Raw genomic sequence first — 19,018 nt, 5'->3', positions numbered from 1 at the left:
CTTCACCCTCTCAATCAATACCCTCCCATATAATTTACCAGGAATACTCAACAAACTTATACCTCTGCAATTTGAGCACTCACTCTTATCCCCTTTGCCTTTGTACAATGGCACTATGCAAGCATTCCGCCAATCCTCAGGCACCTCACCATGAGTAATACAAACCTTAAATAACCTTACCAACCAGTCAACAATACAGTCACCCCCTTTTTTATTTAGATTCCACTGCAATACTATCCAAACCTGCTGCCTTGCCGGCTTTCATCTTCCGCAAAGCTTTTACTACCTCTTCTCTGTTTACCAAATCATTTTCCCTAACCCTCTCACTTTGCACACCACCTCGAACAAAACACCCTATATCTGCCATTCTATCATCAAACACATTCAACAAACCCTCAAAATACTCACTCCATCTCCTTCTCACATCACCACTACTTGTTACCACCTCCACATTAGCGCCCTTCACTGAAGTTCCCATTTGCTCCCTTGTCTTACGCACTTTATTTACCTCCTTCCACAACATCTTTTTATTCTCCCTAAAATTTAATGATACTCTCTCACCCCAACTCTCATTTGCCCTCTTTTTCACCTCTTGCACCTTTCTCTTGACCTCATGTCTCTTTCTTTTATACATCTACCACTCAATTGCATTTTTCCCTGCAAAAATCGTCCAAATGCCTCTCTCTTCTCTTTTACTAATAATCTTACTTCTTCATCCCACCACTCACTACCCTTTCTAATCAACCCACCTCCCACGCTTCTCATGCCACAAGCATCTTTTGCGCAATCCATCACTGATTCCCTAAATACGTCCCATTCCTCCCCCACTCCCCTTACTTCCATTGTTCTCACCTTTTTCCATTCTGTACTCAGTCTCTCCTGGTACTTCCTCACACAAGTCTCCTTCCCAAGCTCACTTACTCTCACCACCCTCTTCACCCCAACATTCACTCTTCTTTTCTGAAAACCCATACAAATCTTCACCTTAGCCTCCACAAGATAATGATCAGACATCTCTCCAGTTGCACCTCTCAGCACATTAACATCCAAAAGTCTCTCTTTCGCGCGCCTGTCAATTAACACGTAATCCAATAACGCTCTCTGGCCATCTATATATATATATATATATATATATATATATATATATATATATATATATATATATATATATATATATATATATATATATATATATATATATATATATATGTGTGTGTGGCATTTATGGATCTGCAGAAGGCATATGATAGCGATGACAGAGATGCTTTGTGGAAAGTATGAAGAGTATATGGTGTGGGAGGTATGTTGCTAGAAGCAGTGAAAAGCTTTTACGAGGATTGTGTACCAGTAGGAAGAGAGGAAAGTGATTGGTTATCAGTCAATATCAGTTTGCGACAGTGGTGTATGATGTCTCCATGATTGTTTAATTTGTTTATGGATGGGGTGTTAGGGAGGTGAATGCAAGAGTTTTGGAGAGAGGGGCAAGTATGCAGTCTGTTGTGGATGAGAGAGCTTGGGAAGTGAGTCAGTTCTTGTTCGCTGATGATACAGCGATTCATGTAAGAAACTGCAGAAGCTGGTGATTGAGTTCGGTAAAGCGTGTGAAAGAAGAAAGTTAAGAGTAAATGTGAATAAGAGCAAGGTTATTAGGTACAGTAGGGTTGAGGGTCAATATATATAAGATATAAATATAAAAATATTTATATTTTTATATATTTTGCTTCGTCGCTGTCTCCCGCGTTCGCGAGGTAGCGCAAGGAAACAGACGAAAGAAATGGTCCCAACCCACCCCCATACACATGAATATACATACACGTCCACACACGCAAATATGCATACCCATACATCTCAATGTACACATATATATACACACACAGACATATACATATATACACATGCACACAATTCCCTCTGTCTGCCTATATTCCTTCCCATCGCCACCTCGCCACATATGGAATAACATCCCCCTCCCCCCTCATGTGTGCGGGGTAGCGCTAGGAAAAGACAACAAAGGCCCCATTCGTTCACACTCAGGCTCTACCTGTCATGTAATAATGCACCGAAACCACAGCTCCCTTTCCACATCCAGGCCCCACAGAACTTTCCATGGTTTACCCCAGACGCTTCACGTGCCCTGGTTCAATCCACTGACAGCACGTCGACCCCGGTATACCACATCGTTCCAATTCACTCTATTCCTTGCCCGCCTTTCACCCTCCTGCATGTTCAGGCCCCGATCACTCAAAATCTTTTTCACTCCATCTTTCCACCTCCAATTTGGTCTCCCACTTCTCCTATTTCCCTCCACCTCTGACACATATATCCTCTTGGTCAATCTTTCCTCACTCATTCTCTCCATGTGACCAAACCATTTCAACACACCCTCTTCTGCTCTCTCAACCACACTCTTTTTATTACCACACATCTCTCTTACCCTATTATTACTTACTCGATCAAACCACCTCACACCACATATTGTCCTCAAACATCTCATTTCAGCACATCCACCCTCCTCCGCACAACTCTATCCATAGCCCACGCCTCGCAAATATACAATATTGTTGGAACCACTATTCCTTCAAACATACCCATTTTTGCTTTCCGAGATAATGTTCTCGACTTCCACATATTCTTCAAGGCTGCCAGAATACTCGCCCCCTCCCCCATCCTATGATTCACTTCCGCTTCCCTGGTTCCATCCGCTACCAAATCCAATCCCAGATGTCTAAAACACTTTACTTCCTCCAGTTTTTCTCCATTCAAACTTACCTCCCAATTGACTTGACCCTCAACCCTACTGTACCTAATAACCTTGCTCTATTCACATTTACTCTCAACTTTCTTCTTTCACACACTTTACCAAACTCAGTCACCAGCTTCTCCAGTTTCTCACATGAATCAGCCACCAGCGCTGAATCATCAGCGAACAACAACTGACTCACTTCCCAAGCTCTCTCATCCACAACAGACCGCATACTTGCCCCTCTTTCCAAAACTCTTGCATTCACCTCCCTAACAACCTCATCCATAAACAAATTAAACAACATGGAGACATCACACACCCCTGCCGCAAACCTACATTCACTGAGAAGCAATCACTTTCCTCTCTTTCTACACGTACACATGCCTTACATCCTCGATAAAAACTTTTCACTGCTTCTAACAACTTGCCTCTTATACCATATATTCTTAATACCTTCCACAGAGCATCTCTATCAACTCTCTCATATGCCTTCTCCAGATCCATAAATGCTACATACAAATTCATTTGCTTTTCTAAGTATTTCTCACATACATTCCTCAAAGCAAACACCTGATCAACACATCCTCTACCACTTCTGAAACCACATTGCTCTTCCCCAATCTGATGCTCTGTACATGCCTTCACTCTCTCAATCAATTCCCTCCCATATAATTTACCTGGAATACTCAACAAACTCATGCTCTCTAATTTGAGCACTCACCTTTTTCCCCTTTGCCTTTGTACAATGGCACTATGCAAGCATTCCGCCAATCCTCAGGCACCTCACCATGAATCATACATACATTAAACAACCTTACCAACCAGTCAACAACACAGTCACTCCCTTTTTTTTTTATAAATTCCACTGCAATACTATCCAAACCCGCTGCCTTGCCAGCTTTCATCTTCAACAAAGCTTTTACTACCTCTTCTCTGTTTACCAAATCATTTTCCCTAACCCTCTCACTTTGCACACCACCTCGACCAAAACACCCTATATCTGCCACTCTATCATCAAACACATTCAACAAACCCTCAAAATACTCACTCCACCTCCTTCTCACATCACCACTACTTGTTATCACCTCCCCATTAGCGCCCTTCACTGAAGTTTCCATTTGTTCCCTTGTCTTACGCACCTTATTTACCTCCTTCCAAAACATCTTTTTATTCTCCCTAAAATTTAATGATACTCTGTAACCCCAACTCTTATTTGCCCCTAGGGATAGGGCGAGAAAGAATACTTCCCACGTAATCCCTTTTTGTCGAAGAAGGCAAGTAAAAGGCTGGTTGGGGTGTGGGGTGGGGTAGGGATGAAAATCCTACTCTGCGACTCACTTCCGCTTCCATGGTTCCCTTTGCTGCCAAGTCCAAACCCAGATATCTAAGACAATTCACTTCCTCCAATTTTTCGCCATTCAGATTTACATCCTAACTAATTGTCCTTCAATCGTACTGCACCTAATAACCTTGCTTTATTCACATTTGCTCTCAACTTTTTCCTTTCACACACTCTCCCAAACTCAGTCTACAACTTCTGCAGTTTCTCACGCAAATCAGTCACAAGTGCTGTATCATCCCCAGCAGACTGCATTCTTGCCCCTCTCTCCAAAGCTCTTGCATTTATATCCCTCACTACCCCATCCATTGAGAAATAATAAAGAATGATATCAGTAGACTGAGCTTTACTGTGAAACAATCACTCACCTCTCTTCTACACATTAACACGCATTTCACCCTTCATAAAAACCTCTCACTGCTTCTAGCAGGTACGTCCCACACCATATATTCTAAAGACCTTTCACAAAGCATCTCTATCAGCTCTGTCGTACGCCTTCTCCAGATCCATAAACGCAACATACAAATCCATGTTCTTCTAGTATTTCTCACACATTCTTCAAGGCAAATACCTAATCCAAACATCCTCTACCACTTCTGAAAACATACTGTTCCTCCCCAGTCAGATGCTCTGTAAATGCCTTTACCCTCCCAATCAATACCTTCTCATATAACTTTCCAGTTATACTCAAACTTATGCCTCTGTAGTTTAAACACTCATTTTTATCCTCTTTGCCTTTATACAGTGGCGCTGTTCAAGCGTTTCTCCAGTCCTCAAGTACGTATTCATGATCCATACATACACTGAGTATCCTTACCAACCAATCAACAACAGTCACCCCTTTCTTAATAAATTCAACTGCATTACCATCCACTCCAGCAGCCTTGCCGGATTTCATCTCCCGCAAAGCTCTCACCACCTTTACCCTTTTCACCAATCTACTTTTCCTGACTCCTCACTCCATCACTACCAGTTATTACTTCCTCTTTTGCTCCCTTCACAGATGTTTCCATATATCCTCTTGTCTTTTACGCATTATTTACCTCCTTCCAAAACTTTTTTAATGCTCCCGAAAGTTTGATAATACTCTCTTATCCCAAATATCATTTGCCCTCTTTTTAACCCATGCACCTTCATCTTGACCTCCTATCGCTTTCCCTTATACATCTCCCAATGATTTGCAGTCCCTCTTTGTAAGTACCGTCCAAACGACTCTATTTTCCTCTTTCTCTGGCAGCTTTACTTCTTCATTCTACCTTTTACTATCCTTTTTGATCTGCCTACCTCCCACCTCTCGCATACCAATTGCATCTCTTGCACATGCCATCACTGCTCCCCTAAATATCTCCCATTCCTCACTCACTCTCCTCACTTCATTTGCTCTCACCTTTTGCTATTCTACATTCAATCTCTCTTGGCACTTCCTCATATAAGTCTTACTCTCACCACTCTCTTCTCCCTAACATTGTCTTCTCTTTTTCGAAAAAATGAACCTATACAAATCTTCACCATCTCCTCCACAAGTTAGTGATCAGACATCTCACCAGCTGTCCCCTCTCAGCACATTAACATCCAACAGTTTCCCTTATACACGCCTATCAATTAACATTAATCAAAAAATGCCCGTTGATCATCTAACTCATATGCGTATACTTGTGAATACCTCTCTTTTAAACCATGTATTCCTAATCACCGGTCTTTTTCAACACACAACTCCGCAAACTCTTCACCGTTTCCATTCACAACACTGAATACCCCATATACACCAATTACACCCACAACTGCCACATTATTTGCCTTTGCGTTTAAAGCGTCCATCGCTAATACCCGGTCTCGTGCATCAAAATTGATGACACTCACTCAAATGCTCCCAAGACACTTGCCTCTTTTGATCTTTCTTCTCATGACTAGGGGCATAAGCACTAATAATCATCTGTCTCTCGCCATCCACTTTCAGTTTTGCCTACATCAATCTAGAATTTACTCTCTTACACTCTATCTCACATTCCCACAACTCCTGTTTCAGGAGTTGTGCGAAGGTTCTAGAATTGTGAGGAATGTATAGTTCCATTCACTACCATGTTCATTCCCATGTATTTAAAATACTTCACTTCCTCCAATTTTTCCCCTTTGAAACTCACACCCAAACTAGCCCGTCCTTCAACTCTGTTAAACCTAATGTATATATGATGCATGGACCTTGTATTAGTAAATTGTAAAATTACTGAAGTTAGGAAAGCTGTTTATTTCACAAACATTCATAGGGCCATCATATAGCATGAAAACTCAGCTAAGTTTACAGATTATTCTAAATGTTCAAAGTCGTGTCGGAACAAATCATAATGATGTTTCCATCCGTTGCCTAAAACTAGTGTGTGGAAAAGAATTCAGATATCAGTTTCATGTTGAGGTTATGATGAATAACTTTTGCAGCACTAACCTAGAATTGTACTATAAGTGCAAACATTTCAACCATTCATCTCCCGTCCACTCATGTCCCTCGTATGGTTGAGAAGTAACTGATCGCCAATGAGAATTCCTCATTAAATTACACATTGGTAACCTTGCCGTCTTTCACGAGTGTGCAAGTACCGTGCACAGTCAGCGTTCCTCATGTCAGCGGTGTTAAAGTGTGCGTTCGCTGAGCTTTCTCCAGGTTATTGGTATTATTGGATCCCTAGAGTATACAATGCTGGATCGAGCAGGTTTGTGACCAAGACATTGACGATCGAGTGAGCTGATAATTCCTGCTGGATACCAGCTTACAATGGTCGGCTCGTGGTCTTCTCTTCGAATACATGCACAAAAGACGTCACGAACCGTCAACAAAAAAAAGCTTCGAACAACGCTTCAGTCCACACCAGCAAGGGTCACATCATAAAACGTTGAAACGTTTCCCCAGTTCACAGTTTCCAAATTTGCAATACTCATTTGCCAGCTGTTTAGTGCATGCACCTTGCGTGAGAGATGAGAAACAGAAGCTATGGTACGTAAGTTAGATCAGTAAATAACTTATAGTTTGTAACTATGAACGACAGGTCGTTTAACTGAAAACGATCTTCGGCTCTTGGTATGTGCCGTAAATTAACACATTACTATTCTAAGAAAGCCTCAGTGTGCAGCTACCTCTGAAAACATACTTATCGATTGTGCTAATATGTACGTGAAGGTACATAGATAATATATTTTTATTTATTTATTTATTTTGCTTTGTCGCTGTCTCCCGCGTTAGCGAGGTAGTGCAAGGAAACAGACGAAAGAATGGCCCAACCCACCCCCATACACATGTATATACATACACGTCCACACACGCAAATATACATACCTATACATCTAAATGTATACATATATATATACACACACAGATATATACATATATACACATGTACATGATTCATACTGTCTGCCTTTATTCATTCCCATCGCTACCTCGCCACACATGGAATAACGACCCTCTCCCCCCTCATGTGTGCGAGGTAGCGCTAGGAAAACACTACAAAGGCCCCATTCGTTCACACTCTAGCTGTCATATAATAATGCACCGAAACCACAGCTCCCTTTCCACATCCAGGCCACAGAGAACTTTCCATTGTTTACCCCAGACGCTTCACATGCCCTGGTTCAATCCATTGACAGCACGTCGACCCCGGTATACCACATCGTTCCAATTCACTCTATTCCTTGCACGCCTTTCACCCTCCTGCATGTTCAGGCCCCGATCACTCAAAATCTTTTTCACTCCATCTTTCCACCTCCAATTTGGTCTCCCACTTCTCCTAGTTCCCTCCACCTCTGACACATATATCCTCTTGGTCAATCTTTCCTCACTCATTCTCTCCATATGACCAAACCACTTCAAAACACCCTCTTCTGCTCTCTCAACCACACTCTTTTTATTACCACACATCTCTCTTATCCTTACATTACTTACTCGATCAAACCACCTCACACCACATATTGTCCTCAAACATCTCATTTCCAGCACATCCACCCTCCTGCGCACAACTCTATCCATTGTACAGTCAGGTTCGGTAAAACGCTATCAGCTGGCTATGTGTTCTGTTCGGAAACAACCGATAGACCCCGTTGCTCACCATAGTGAGACGAAGGGTATTCGAGTACTTAGTATTTCGAATAGTTGTTTCCTATTATACAGTCCCCTAGCCTAGCGGTTAGCATGCCTGCCTCTTGCACAAGGGGTCCCAGGTTCGATCCTGGCTGATGGAGCTTTGTATGTTCTATGAAGGTGCGCGTTCATATACACTTTATTCGTATTCATATAACTCCGCGTTGTACAGTCAGGTTCGGTAAAACGCTATCAGCTGGCTATGTGTTCTGTTCGGAAACAACCGATAGACCCCGTTGCTCACCATGGTGAGACGAAGGGTATTCGAGTACTTAGTATTTCGAATAGTTGTTTCCTATTATACAGTCCCTTAGCCTAGCGGTTAGCAAGCCTGCCTCTTGCACAAGGGGTCCCAGGTTTGATCCTGGCTGATGGAGCTTTGTATGTTCTATGAAGGTGCGCGTTCATATACACTTTATTCGTATATATATGCATATATATATATATATATGGGAATGAGTAAAGGAAGACAGTGTGAATTGTGTGCATGTGTATATATGTATATGTCTGTGTGTGTATATATATGTGTACATTGAGATGTATGGGTATGTATATTTGCGTGTGGGGACGTGTATGTATATACATGTGTATGGAGGTGGGTTGGGCCATTTCTTTCGTCTGTTTCCTTGCGCTACCTCGCAAACGCGGGAGACAGCGACAAAGCAAAATAAAAAAAAATAATAATAATATATATATATATTTTTTTTTTTATTATACTTTGTCGCTGTCTCCCGCGTTTGCGAGGTAGCGCAAGGAAACAGACGAAAGAAATGGCCCAACCCCCCCCCCCATACACATGTATATACATACGTCCAGACACGCAAATATACATACCTACACAGCTTTCCATGGTTTACCCCAGACGCTTCACATGCCTTACTTCAATCCACTGACAGCACGTCAACCCCGGTATACCACATCGCTCCAATTCACTCTATTCCTTGCCCTCCTTTCACCCTCCTGCATGTTCAGGCCCCGATCACACAAAATCTTTTTCACTCCATCTTTCCACCTCCAATTTGGTCTCCCTCTTCTCCTTGTTCCCTCCACCTCCGACACATATATCCTCTTGGTCAATCTTTCCTCACTCATCCTCTCCATGTGCCCAAACCACTTCAAAACACCCTCTTCTGCTCTCTCAACCACGCTCTTTTTATTTCCACACATCTCTCTTACCCGTACGTTACTCACTCGATCAAACCACCTCACACCACACATTGTCCTCAAACATCTCATTTCCAGCACATCCATCCTCCTGCGCACAACTCTATCCATAGCCCACGCCTCGCAACCATACAACATTGTTGGAGCCACTATTCCTTCAAACATACCCATTTTTGCTTTCCGAGATAATGTTCTCGACTTCCACACATTCTTCAAGGCCCCCAGGATTTTCGCCCCCTCCCCCACCCTATGATCCACTTCCGCTTCCATGGTTCCATCCGCTGCCAGATCCACTCCCAGATATCTAAAACACTTCACTTCCTCCAGTTTTTCTCCATTCAAACTCACCTCCCAATTGACTTGACCCTCAACCCTACTGTACCTAATAACCTTGCTCTTATTCACATTTACTCTTAACTTTCTTCTTCCACACACTTTTCCAAACTCAGTCACCAGCTTCTGCAGTTTCTCACATGAATCAGCCACCAGCGCTGTATCATCAGCGAACAACAACTGACTCACTTCCCAAGCTCTCTCATCCCCAACAGACTTCATACTTGCCCCTCTTTCCAAAACTCTTGCATTTACCTCCCTAACAACCCCATCCATAAACAAATTAAACAACCATGGAGACATCACACACCCCTGCCGCAAACCTACATTCACTGAGAACCAATCACTTTCCTCTCTTCCTACACGTACACATGCCTTACATCCTCGATAAAAACTTTTCACTGCTTCTAACAACTTTCCTCCCACACCATATATTCTTAATACCTTCCACAGAGCATCTCTATCAACTCTATCATATGCCTTCTCCAGATCCATAAATGCTACATACAAATCCATTTGCTTTTCTAAGTATTTCTCACATACATTCTTCAAAGCAAACACCTGATCCACACATCCTCTACCACTTCTGAAACCACACTGCTCTTCCCCAATCTGATGCTCTGTACATGCCTTCACCCTCTCAATCAATACCCTCCCATATAATTTACCAGGAATACTCAACAAACTTATACCTCTGTAATTTGAGCATTCACTCTTATCCCCTTTGCCTTTGTACAATGGCACTATGCACTATGCAATATATATATATATATATATATATATATATATATATATATATATATATATATATATATATATATATATATATATATATATATTTGCCTGCCCTTTCTTAGCATTAATTTTTCGTGCCATCCTATTTCATCCTGTATCTTCTCTATCTAATTCTCCCAGTCCTCTGTCTCAACTCTTCTCTTTGTCTCCCCCGCCAGCGATGAGGACGGACCACGGATACATCATCAATGGTAACTGGGCGGTGCTGCCCCCAGGTCGGTACATGGGCGCAGGTACCGGCTTCTTCTACAGACGCCCACGCTCACCCGGCGAGGGAGGCGAGGTCATCAAGGCGCCAGGCCCGCTCTCCGAACCTGTGGATATTATGGTGAGTTCCTATTGGTGGAGACGTGGAGGGAGTGATGTTTGTAGTGGCAGTGGCTGAGGTAGTGGCGTTAGTAGCGATATTGACTGTAGAAGTAGTAATGACGGTGGTTTCTATAGGGATGGGGACCGGGGAAATGGAGGGTCTTGCTGGGAGTGAGGGTCGGGAAATTGGTGGGTCATGCTGGGGATGGGGGAAGGGAAGGAAGGGAAATGCCGGGGTAGAGAGTCTAATGATGGAAGAAGTGTCTCTTTTGAACTATGTCCTGCTACTTAAACGCCCATAATGATCGAGGCTTCGAAGCTCAAAATGTTCGATGTTCTGAAGCTTGGTTCAAGACCGACCAATTATGCTAGTACGAAAATCAGTGCCCAGCAGCATATGATATAGCCAGCTGTATGCTTAGCTAGGTTTCGTCGCTAGAAATATGACATGAAACGTAGGATACAATGCTCACTCTTTGCAGCGAACCTGATCACACCTCACTCAGCATACACAGTTCAACTCTGGTCACCAAAAGTGTTAAGAGGAGTAACGGATTTTTTTCCGTCATTCGGAAATGGCGATATTTTCTGAATTTAGATGCAGACCGAAAATCATTCCCTAAAAAACGTTTAGATTTCGAGATGATATAACAGAAGTTGTCCAAATACTCAATAGTTTCGATAACATAATATCGTAAACTTCTCTTCGTTCAACATAGAGATCCAACGACCAGATAGAGATATTGTAGTTGTGTGGACAATGTTGTTCGCACCTGGGAAGTTGTAGAAGAGTTTTAGAACATTAGGATAGACTGCTACGGCCATCAAATAAAGGCTCTTAAACAAACACGTCTATGGTATATGGTAGTGATAAGTTGGCCTGTTTCAAGAAGGGGAAAAGAATAAAGTTTATTGTTTGAATACTTGACATCTTTATTCGTTTCAGATCTGAGCCTTCCCAAGGGGAGAGCTTCTGCAATTAAAGTAGCATTTCCCCTTCACACTTTCCTATGAAATTTCCATGACGGTATACTCTCTCCATACTATATAGCATTCATTTTCAGCTTTATTCCTGCTAGATGAGGAGTCGAAGTGAGTGGCATGTGGGAAGGATCCTTTAAGTTTACTATCCTGATTCTGCGACAAATAAGACGAGGCCCGTAGTAACTTTTTCATGGGCCATCATGTCATATCTGTCCCTCGTATGTACTCCCATGATATTCGTGTTACGGGGAAATTACATATCATTACAACTTAGAGATGAAAGTTTTACACTGACCAAAAACGTTGGACTTATTCAATGTCTTGGCCATGAAATGTGTTTCCTTCATGGATTTTGGGACGCTGAACACGACGATGGCTTGATTGGCCGTACCTTCTAAGAAAAATTCAATATATTCTGTTTTACATGTATTATTTATTCATGAGACAAGATACAGTCACTGGCTTACCTCGATCAAACGCGACGCCTCTTCGCCTGTTGCTTGTATACAAGTCCTGGACCATCTCTTATTACCGTCCAGTTATAGTCCGCTAACATCGCTGAACACCCGTTACCCTGGCACCGTTTCTCTATGCGCCGCAGTTAACCGCAAAAAAATCCAGGTGAGAGTGGAGAAATCGTGTCTTCAAAGACAGATTGTGTCCCATTTTCTGAAAGGATGATAATAGGCTTTCCACGAGTTATTCTTAGACTTGATATTTCTTAGAAAGTTAGTTGCTACCAGCCGGAAAGCATTCCGAAATGCTCGTCTCTGAAGAGCTCGCGGATCTGAGGACCGACAAAACACCCTCCTTGAGTTTCGCCTCACTGAGCCTTGGGAATTCCCCACCGAGATACCTAGACAAAGGCTCATCTTTATCCATAACCCTAACGAAGCTCTCTGTGGGGGCCAGTTTGATGTACAGAGGCGGTTTGTTCTTGTTGTTATATGATTCCTTCATATGGACTGCATAACCAACTGGTATTGACGACAACTCGTTGTCATCATGCAGGAGAACAGTTTTTAAACTCAACTTTGACGAGCCTGTGAACAGTCTCCAGCTGTAACCATTTAGTTACTTTTTTTCTTATGTAATTCATTGGTTGTGAAATGGTATGTCTGATGTGGGAGGGGGTGTGTGGCATGACGATGTATCGTCTGCCATGTTACATGACTCGAGAGAATCACTTGCGTTGTGACTGACGCCAGATTTACTGCTGCAGATCATCTACCAGTCCAACAACCAGGGCATAAGGTACGAGTACTGGCACCCACTAGAACCACCGTACCCCCCACCCCGTAATGGGCGTGGACGTGGGCGTGGTCGAGGCTGGGGTCACCACCATCGGGGCCAGCTTCCCCTCTACAATACACTGCCAGCCTACCTGGCCACCCCTCAGAGCGGCAGCAGCCCGGCGGCCGTGGAGTACGGCCCCACCGTCGACAACCGAGTGGGCCAACCTCCTGCGACCCAGGGTGTGGGCGCTTACACGGACAATACTGTGATTAGCGTGGGCATGCCGGGCGGCACGGACGTGGCCAGAGCCACCTCGCCCTCCTGGAAGGTGTGGAAGTTCACGCCTTGTTCACGGACATGTGGTGGAGGTACGTACGTTACAGTGTAGGTGTGGCAATACGATGTGTACACATGATCATGATGACATCTGTCTCAAGGACAGGGAGGCCTTCTTAAGCAGCGGGTGACCCTGCCTAACCCTCCCTGGCGGACGACCTTGCATGACCTCACCTTTTCTGACCATCCTCAGGGCAGCAGCAGACGGTGTTCATCTGTACCAGCGCCAGCGGTGCCATCCTGACGGACGAGATGTGTCAGGCCCCCAAGCCGGCGCCCCAGACGGTCAACTGTAACCCACGCCCATGTCCGCCCACGTGAGTACCAACATTCCCACCCATGTCCGCCCACGTGAGTACCATCATCCCCCCGCTCATGCCCGCCAATGAGAGTCCCCTCTGTCATGTCCACGCCTCTTCACGGATTATGACACATGACAGCTCCCTGGAGCAGCTGTGTGTCGTTGTGAATGTGTTATTAGACTTCACATGATACTGTTCTGTTGTACATCTTCTAATATATGTCAATCATTTTTTACGATGTAATACACACGCTCGAGCGCACAAATACACGACCTTACCACACACACATATGGACCTCCGTGATGTAGTGGTTAACATTACTGACCGTCATGCATACGCGAGCCGCCTGGGATCAAACCCTCATAGGGTCGAATCCTGGCCATGGCAGTCAGTCCACAGTCCACCTAAACGTTCATCCTCCCTTAGGTGATGGCTGATGAAATGGATACCTGGCGTATCATATGCAAGGTTAAGAAGACGGGCAACACGAGTGTAGAATTCTTCCCCGTAACACACAAATGACATTCACAAATAATAATTGCACACCTGCCGACTCTGCTGATAGCGAATGGCACCTGCCTGTCCAACGAAATGGAGGAACTAGCCATCACCACCAGGTCAGGTCACAGCCAGGTCTTAACAATAACAGAAATTTGTACCATGACTACATTCTCCTCTACCACCTTCGTACATCAAAGCGTGGGGTAGGTGTGGCACTGTTTTGCCACAAACACCTATGTCCAGCCCAGCTGACAGTTAACGTACCTAAGGGTCTAAAGATGTTATAGATTAAGATTTTGCACATCTTGCGTCCACGCCAAACTGACAAACTGGAGTGATCAACCACCCACCTCTCACCTCAAGCAGGGAAGCAGTGTTAGATCACCTAGCTACAGATCTGACACACACAAGGCACACTTGTTTTTAAACATGTGATATTTGGAGATTCTAATAAACTAGTCACATCGGCCTCCAAGAACAACTACATCTGTCTCACGTAACCATGGTCAAAACACACTTGACTTGATTCTTACTGACATGGCTGAACCCTACCTACCATCCAAGCCTTTACCTCCCTCAGGCGTAGTCCTGATCTATCAGTGTTATGGTCCCTCACTACCACCATCTCCCAACACAAGCAGGAAGACGCCACTTACTACCTCAGGGAAGAGAAATTTCGGTTAGTGGGTAATTCGTCATACTGGATTGAGGTGATCAGTGATGATAATTCTGACATCATGTGAGAGAAGTATCATGAAACCTGCAGCCAGGCGTATCAACACTTCTTTCTCCAGAGGAAGGTAACGCTACACCCGGTCGATGCTCTCTGGACTGCGCCCCACATCAAGCGACATACGCACTAACGAAATCGTGTGTTCAGCAGTCTCAACAACGAACTGTACAAGCATCTTCGGAGCAAGCACAAAGCGAAGTACGAGCTGGGAAACAGGCCTGTTAACCACGCAAGGTGCTCCATTTAAAACAGACCAGCATCGACCACTGGTATGACAAAATAAAAGTTGTGACAAGCGAAGGCTCTTCCCCTTTCCTTGTGTAGACAAACCCAGCAATGAGGAGGCCGCCCACCAAATTAACAACTTTTTGCAAATATTCGCCACCACCTCATTCCCAGCACACCCACCAATTCCACCCCAACAAAATGAAAAAGTAGAGGAATATCAAGTAGCTAAACGCCTCCAGCGCCTAAAAACTAAGCGGTCAACAACACCCATAGATCTTCCAGTGAAGCTATACAAAGAAATCTCTTATGAATCAGCTACTCCACCAACAGCCATAATTTACGCTTTACTCAAACAATCCAAATGCCCCAAGACATGGAAGACAACATATGTCATTCCACCACTCAAATCCACCAACCCAGAGTCTCTTAATGGCTTACGTTCATCTTTTTACCATCATCCCAACCCTCAGACTGCTTTGTGAAAGTTTTGAGTTTGATTGGTTCTAAACCAACACTGCGAATTCAGAAGATCCTCAGCAGTTTGGAAACAAGAAGTCTTCCTCCACCATTTACTACCTTGTCAGCCTCTTTGACTTCATTTACGCGAACTGATGTGGTGCAAAACCTCTTTGGCATTCACCTTCGTGGACTTCATTAAGACTTACGACTTCTTAAACCACATCATCACAAATCAAAAAGTCGAACTGGGACTACAGGAATCTCTCGTTTCGTGGCTGGCGGCCTATGTGTACAGGGACACCAAACCGTCTGCTTTTAAAGGAGCCACATCGACCTCGCTACCCCTAAAATGAGGTGTACCCCAGGGTACCAAGATGGGTCCGCTCTTCTTCCTCATTCTTATCACTGACGCCCTAAGAGACACAAACCACCGTTGGAAGTACGAAGACGACTTCGTCTTCAGCATCATCATCATCAGCAACAACAGTCCTGACCTCAGTACCCTTCAGCATATCATCATCAACCTTCAATAGTGGCTTACGGCCAACCACGTCACCATCAACCACACCAAGATTGTGATGATGCACATCAACCTGGGTGCAAACAAGATCCTGCCACTTGACATCATATTAAGTCATGACATTCCCTGAATAATCGGAGACTTCAAACGTCTTGTTGTTACTAATGACGTCGGTTTAAATTTGAAGAATCATATCGATACTATCATCAAATCTTTCTCAAAACGTCTGCATCTTCTCTGCCGACTAAATCACTGAGCGTCCTGTCAGTTTAGCTCAGGTATGTCTATCTCATCTTCAGTCTAATTAAGGTAGCTCGCCTTCCCAGCTTGGTCTACCTTACTAACAGCTAGCTACACAGAGGAATAAGCATTAGAGAGTGCAGAGAAGGGCATGCAAAACCAACCTGGACCATTCGTGTACCACCTGCCAAGAGAGAGTCTCATTTCGCTGAACCTATCCATTCTTTCCGATTAACATTGGCAGCTCACACCAAGTTGGCAATAAACTGCTGAAACCCTCGTCACAGACTTGCTCCCCCAGACACCCTTGCACCATGAACAGCTGTTTGTCACTACAATCAACTTGTTCCAATGAGAGCTCGTGCAGATACATATCCTTTGTGAACACCATATACAATCCATGAACAAGTCTGTAACTAAGTAAGCGAAGAGCTCAGTTTTATGTTGATTAGGTTATGTGGTTTCTCAACCAATGTGTTACTGTAACTATTCATCACTTAATGTTCAGTTAAGTGTATAATGTATAAACCATAGTATTTGCACTGCAAGCATTCCAGTATATCTGCCACCCTGACTCTCTAGATATACCCCACTCATGTTCTCATCCAAAGTGTGCAGATAACTTGCCACCATGATCTTAAGTTCTTTCAGGATTAGTTAATTAGTTACTATCGTGACCTTCCAGTTCTGTAATGTATGTAATACCTCAACTGTGTATTTTCAGACATTTGGCTATCCAATAGTCCGTTATCAATGTATTCATTCATCTATATATCTGCTTATTTATTTCTTCATATATTTAAGGACATACACCTGTCATAGGCTACGATGTGTGTGTGTGTGTGTGTGTGTGTGTGTGTGTGTGTGTGTGTGTGTATGTGTGTGTGTGTGTGTGTGTGTGTGTGTGTGTGTGTGTGTGTGTGTAAAGACATGGTACATACATAGAAGGTTAAGAGACGGGGTAAAACTCTCTCCCCGTGACACACAAATAGTAATCACATGTTCACACACCCGTCTCATGATAAAAGAGACGCTATGATGCCGACTTCTGTTACGCTGTAGATGAGGAACTACTGACAGGCCAGCTCGTAAAAGCCTTCTGCTTTCTGTCATTCAACCTCCTCAAGATATGTGATCTCCATAATCATCAACTGGAGCAGTTTCTAAATCCAAAGAAGGATCATCAATGCGCGTAACATGGACAGATCGGAAACCTGCGTAATACAGATTAATAAACACCGATTATGAGCTAAGGAATTACCTAAGACTTTTTCAATTGAATTAATGGTTAGATTTCTGTCATAAAGGCCACCCCACTTCTTCAGACAAAGCTCCTAAACCTGACTCGTTCTCAGTTCGTTCCTGCAAAACATACAGTCATTAATCTAACCTTCCTTAGATCTAACCAACCCTCTGTTGACCACCATCTGTCTACTCCTTCCACTGTTCATCGTCTCTCTCAAACCAATCGTCTTAGGCTGTTCCTTCTCTACACTGTCGGACATCAGTATAGATTCTTACCATCGTTCCCACTCCAAAGGTGGTGTATGTGTGGTGTGTGTGTGTGTGTGTGTGTGTGTGTGTGTGTGTGTGTGTGTGTGTGTGTATTGTAGTACAAAAACACCTAGTGCTTCAAGCTCTCTTTTGTCTTTTTCAATAGGATGGTTAGAGGAGAGGAAGGGGAGGAGAGACAGTGCAAAAGATAGTTTGAAATGGAAGGTATAAAGTGCGACTCTTTTTATAAACCCCCGGCAGACTGGGGGTGTGTATGTGTCTATGTTGTATCTTTTGGTCTTTGAAAGGAGAATCGCTCAGCTTAGCTAAACATCATTCACTGTGTTCATCGAGGGATGACTGGAGCCTCTCTAAATACCTTGAGGCTTCGAGGGAACCATGGGTGTCTGTAGTGATGTCAAGATGTCAGATTTTTCTCTAGTTTGTGTCATCGCTGTCTTCAAGTTTCTGCCATTCTTTCTGGACTGCTTCTCTTAACTATGATCCAGTTGGTTTAATATTTAGTCGGTCACACGACTACGTATATATATATATATATATATATATACATATATATATATATATATATATATATATATATATAGGGTGGGGGAGGGGGCGAAAATTTTGGGAGCCTTGAAAAATGTGTGGAAGTCGAGAACATTATCCCGGAAAGCAAAAATGGGTATGTTTGAAGGAATAGTGGTTCCAACAATGTTGTATGGTTGCGAGGCGTGGGCTATGGATAGAGTTGTGCGCAGGAGGATGGATGTGCTGGAAATGAGATGTTTGAGGACAATGTGTGGTGTGAGGTGGTTTGATCGAGTAAGTAACGTAAAGGTAAGAGAGATGTGTGGAAATAAAAAGAGCGTGGTTGAGAGAGCAGAAGAGGGTGTTTTGAAATGGTTTGGGCACATGGAGAGAATGAGTGAGGAAAGATTGACCAAGAGGATATATGTGTCGGAGGTGGAGGGAACGAGGAGAAGAGGGAGGCCAAATTGGAGGTGGAAAGATGGAGTGAAAAGGATTTTGTGTGATCGGGGCCTGAACATGCAGGAGGGTGAAAGGAGGGCAAGGAATAGAGTGAATTGGAGCGATGTGGTATACAGGGGTTGACGTGCTGTCAGTGGATTGAATCAAGGCATGTGAAGCGTCCGGGGTAAACCATGGAAAGCT

At 43.6% G+C, this 19,018-nt stretch overlaps 1 protein-coding gene and 1 pseudogene across 2 annotated transcripts in view; both read left to right on the top strand.

Moving 5' to 3' along the window:
* Positions 1 to 19,018, top strand: part of LOC139755945 (ADAMTS-like protein 4) — a 300,564-nt gene that overhangs the window by 241,937 nt on the left and 39,609 nt on the right. The window contains exons 1-4 of one of the 2 annotated variants that reach the window (XM_071674736.1): positions 6,741 to 7,068; positions 10,659 to 10,828; positions 13,016 to 13,397; positions 13,559 to 13,682. In XM_071674736.1, the coding sequence (XP_071530837.1) occupies positions 7,050 to 7,068; positions 10,659 to 10,828; positions 13,016 to 13,397; positions 13,559 to 13,682 (695 nt within the window). In that variant the 5' untranslated portion in view covers positions 6,741 to 7,049. Of the gene's footprint in view, positions 1 to 6,740; positions 7,069 to 10,658; positions 10,829 to 13,015; positions 13,398 to 13,558; positions 13,683 to 19,018 lie in introns of those variants that run through there. The other variant, XM_071674735.1, reaches the window with a different exon arrangement.
* LOC139756166 (uncharacterized) lies at positions 15,559 to 16,354 on the top strand (annotated as a pseudogene).

This window comes from Panulirus ornatus, chromosome 20, assembly GCF_036320965.1.
Source record: "Panulirus ornatus isolate Po-2019 chromosome 20, ASM3632096v1, whole genome shotgun sequence".
NCBI lineage: Eukaryota > Metazoa > Arthropoda > Malacostraca > Decapoda > Palinuridae > Panulirus > Panulirus ornatus.
This window is presented reverse-complemented; position numbering and strand designations above follow the sequence as displayed.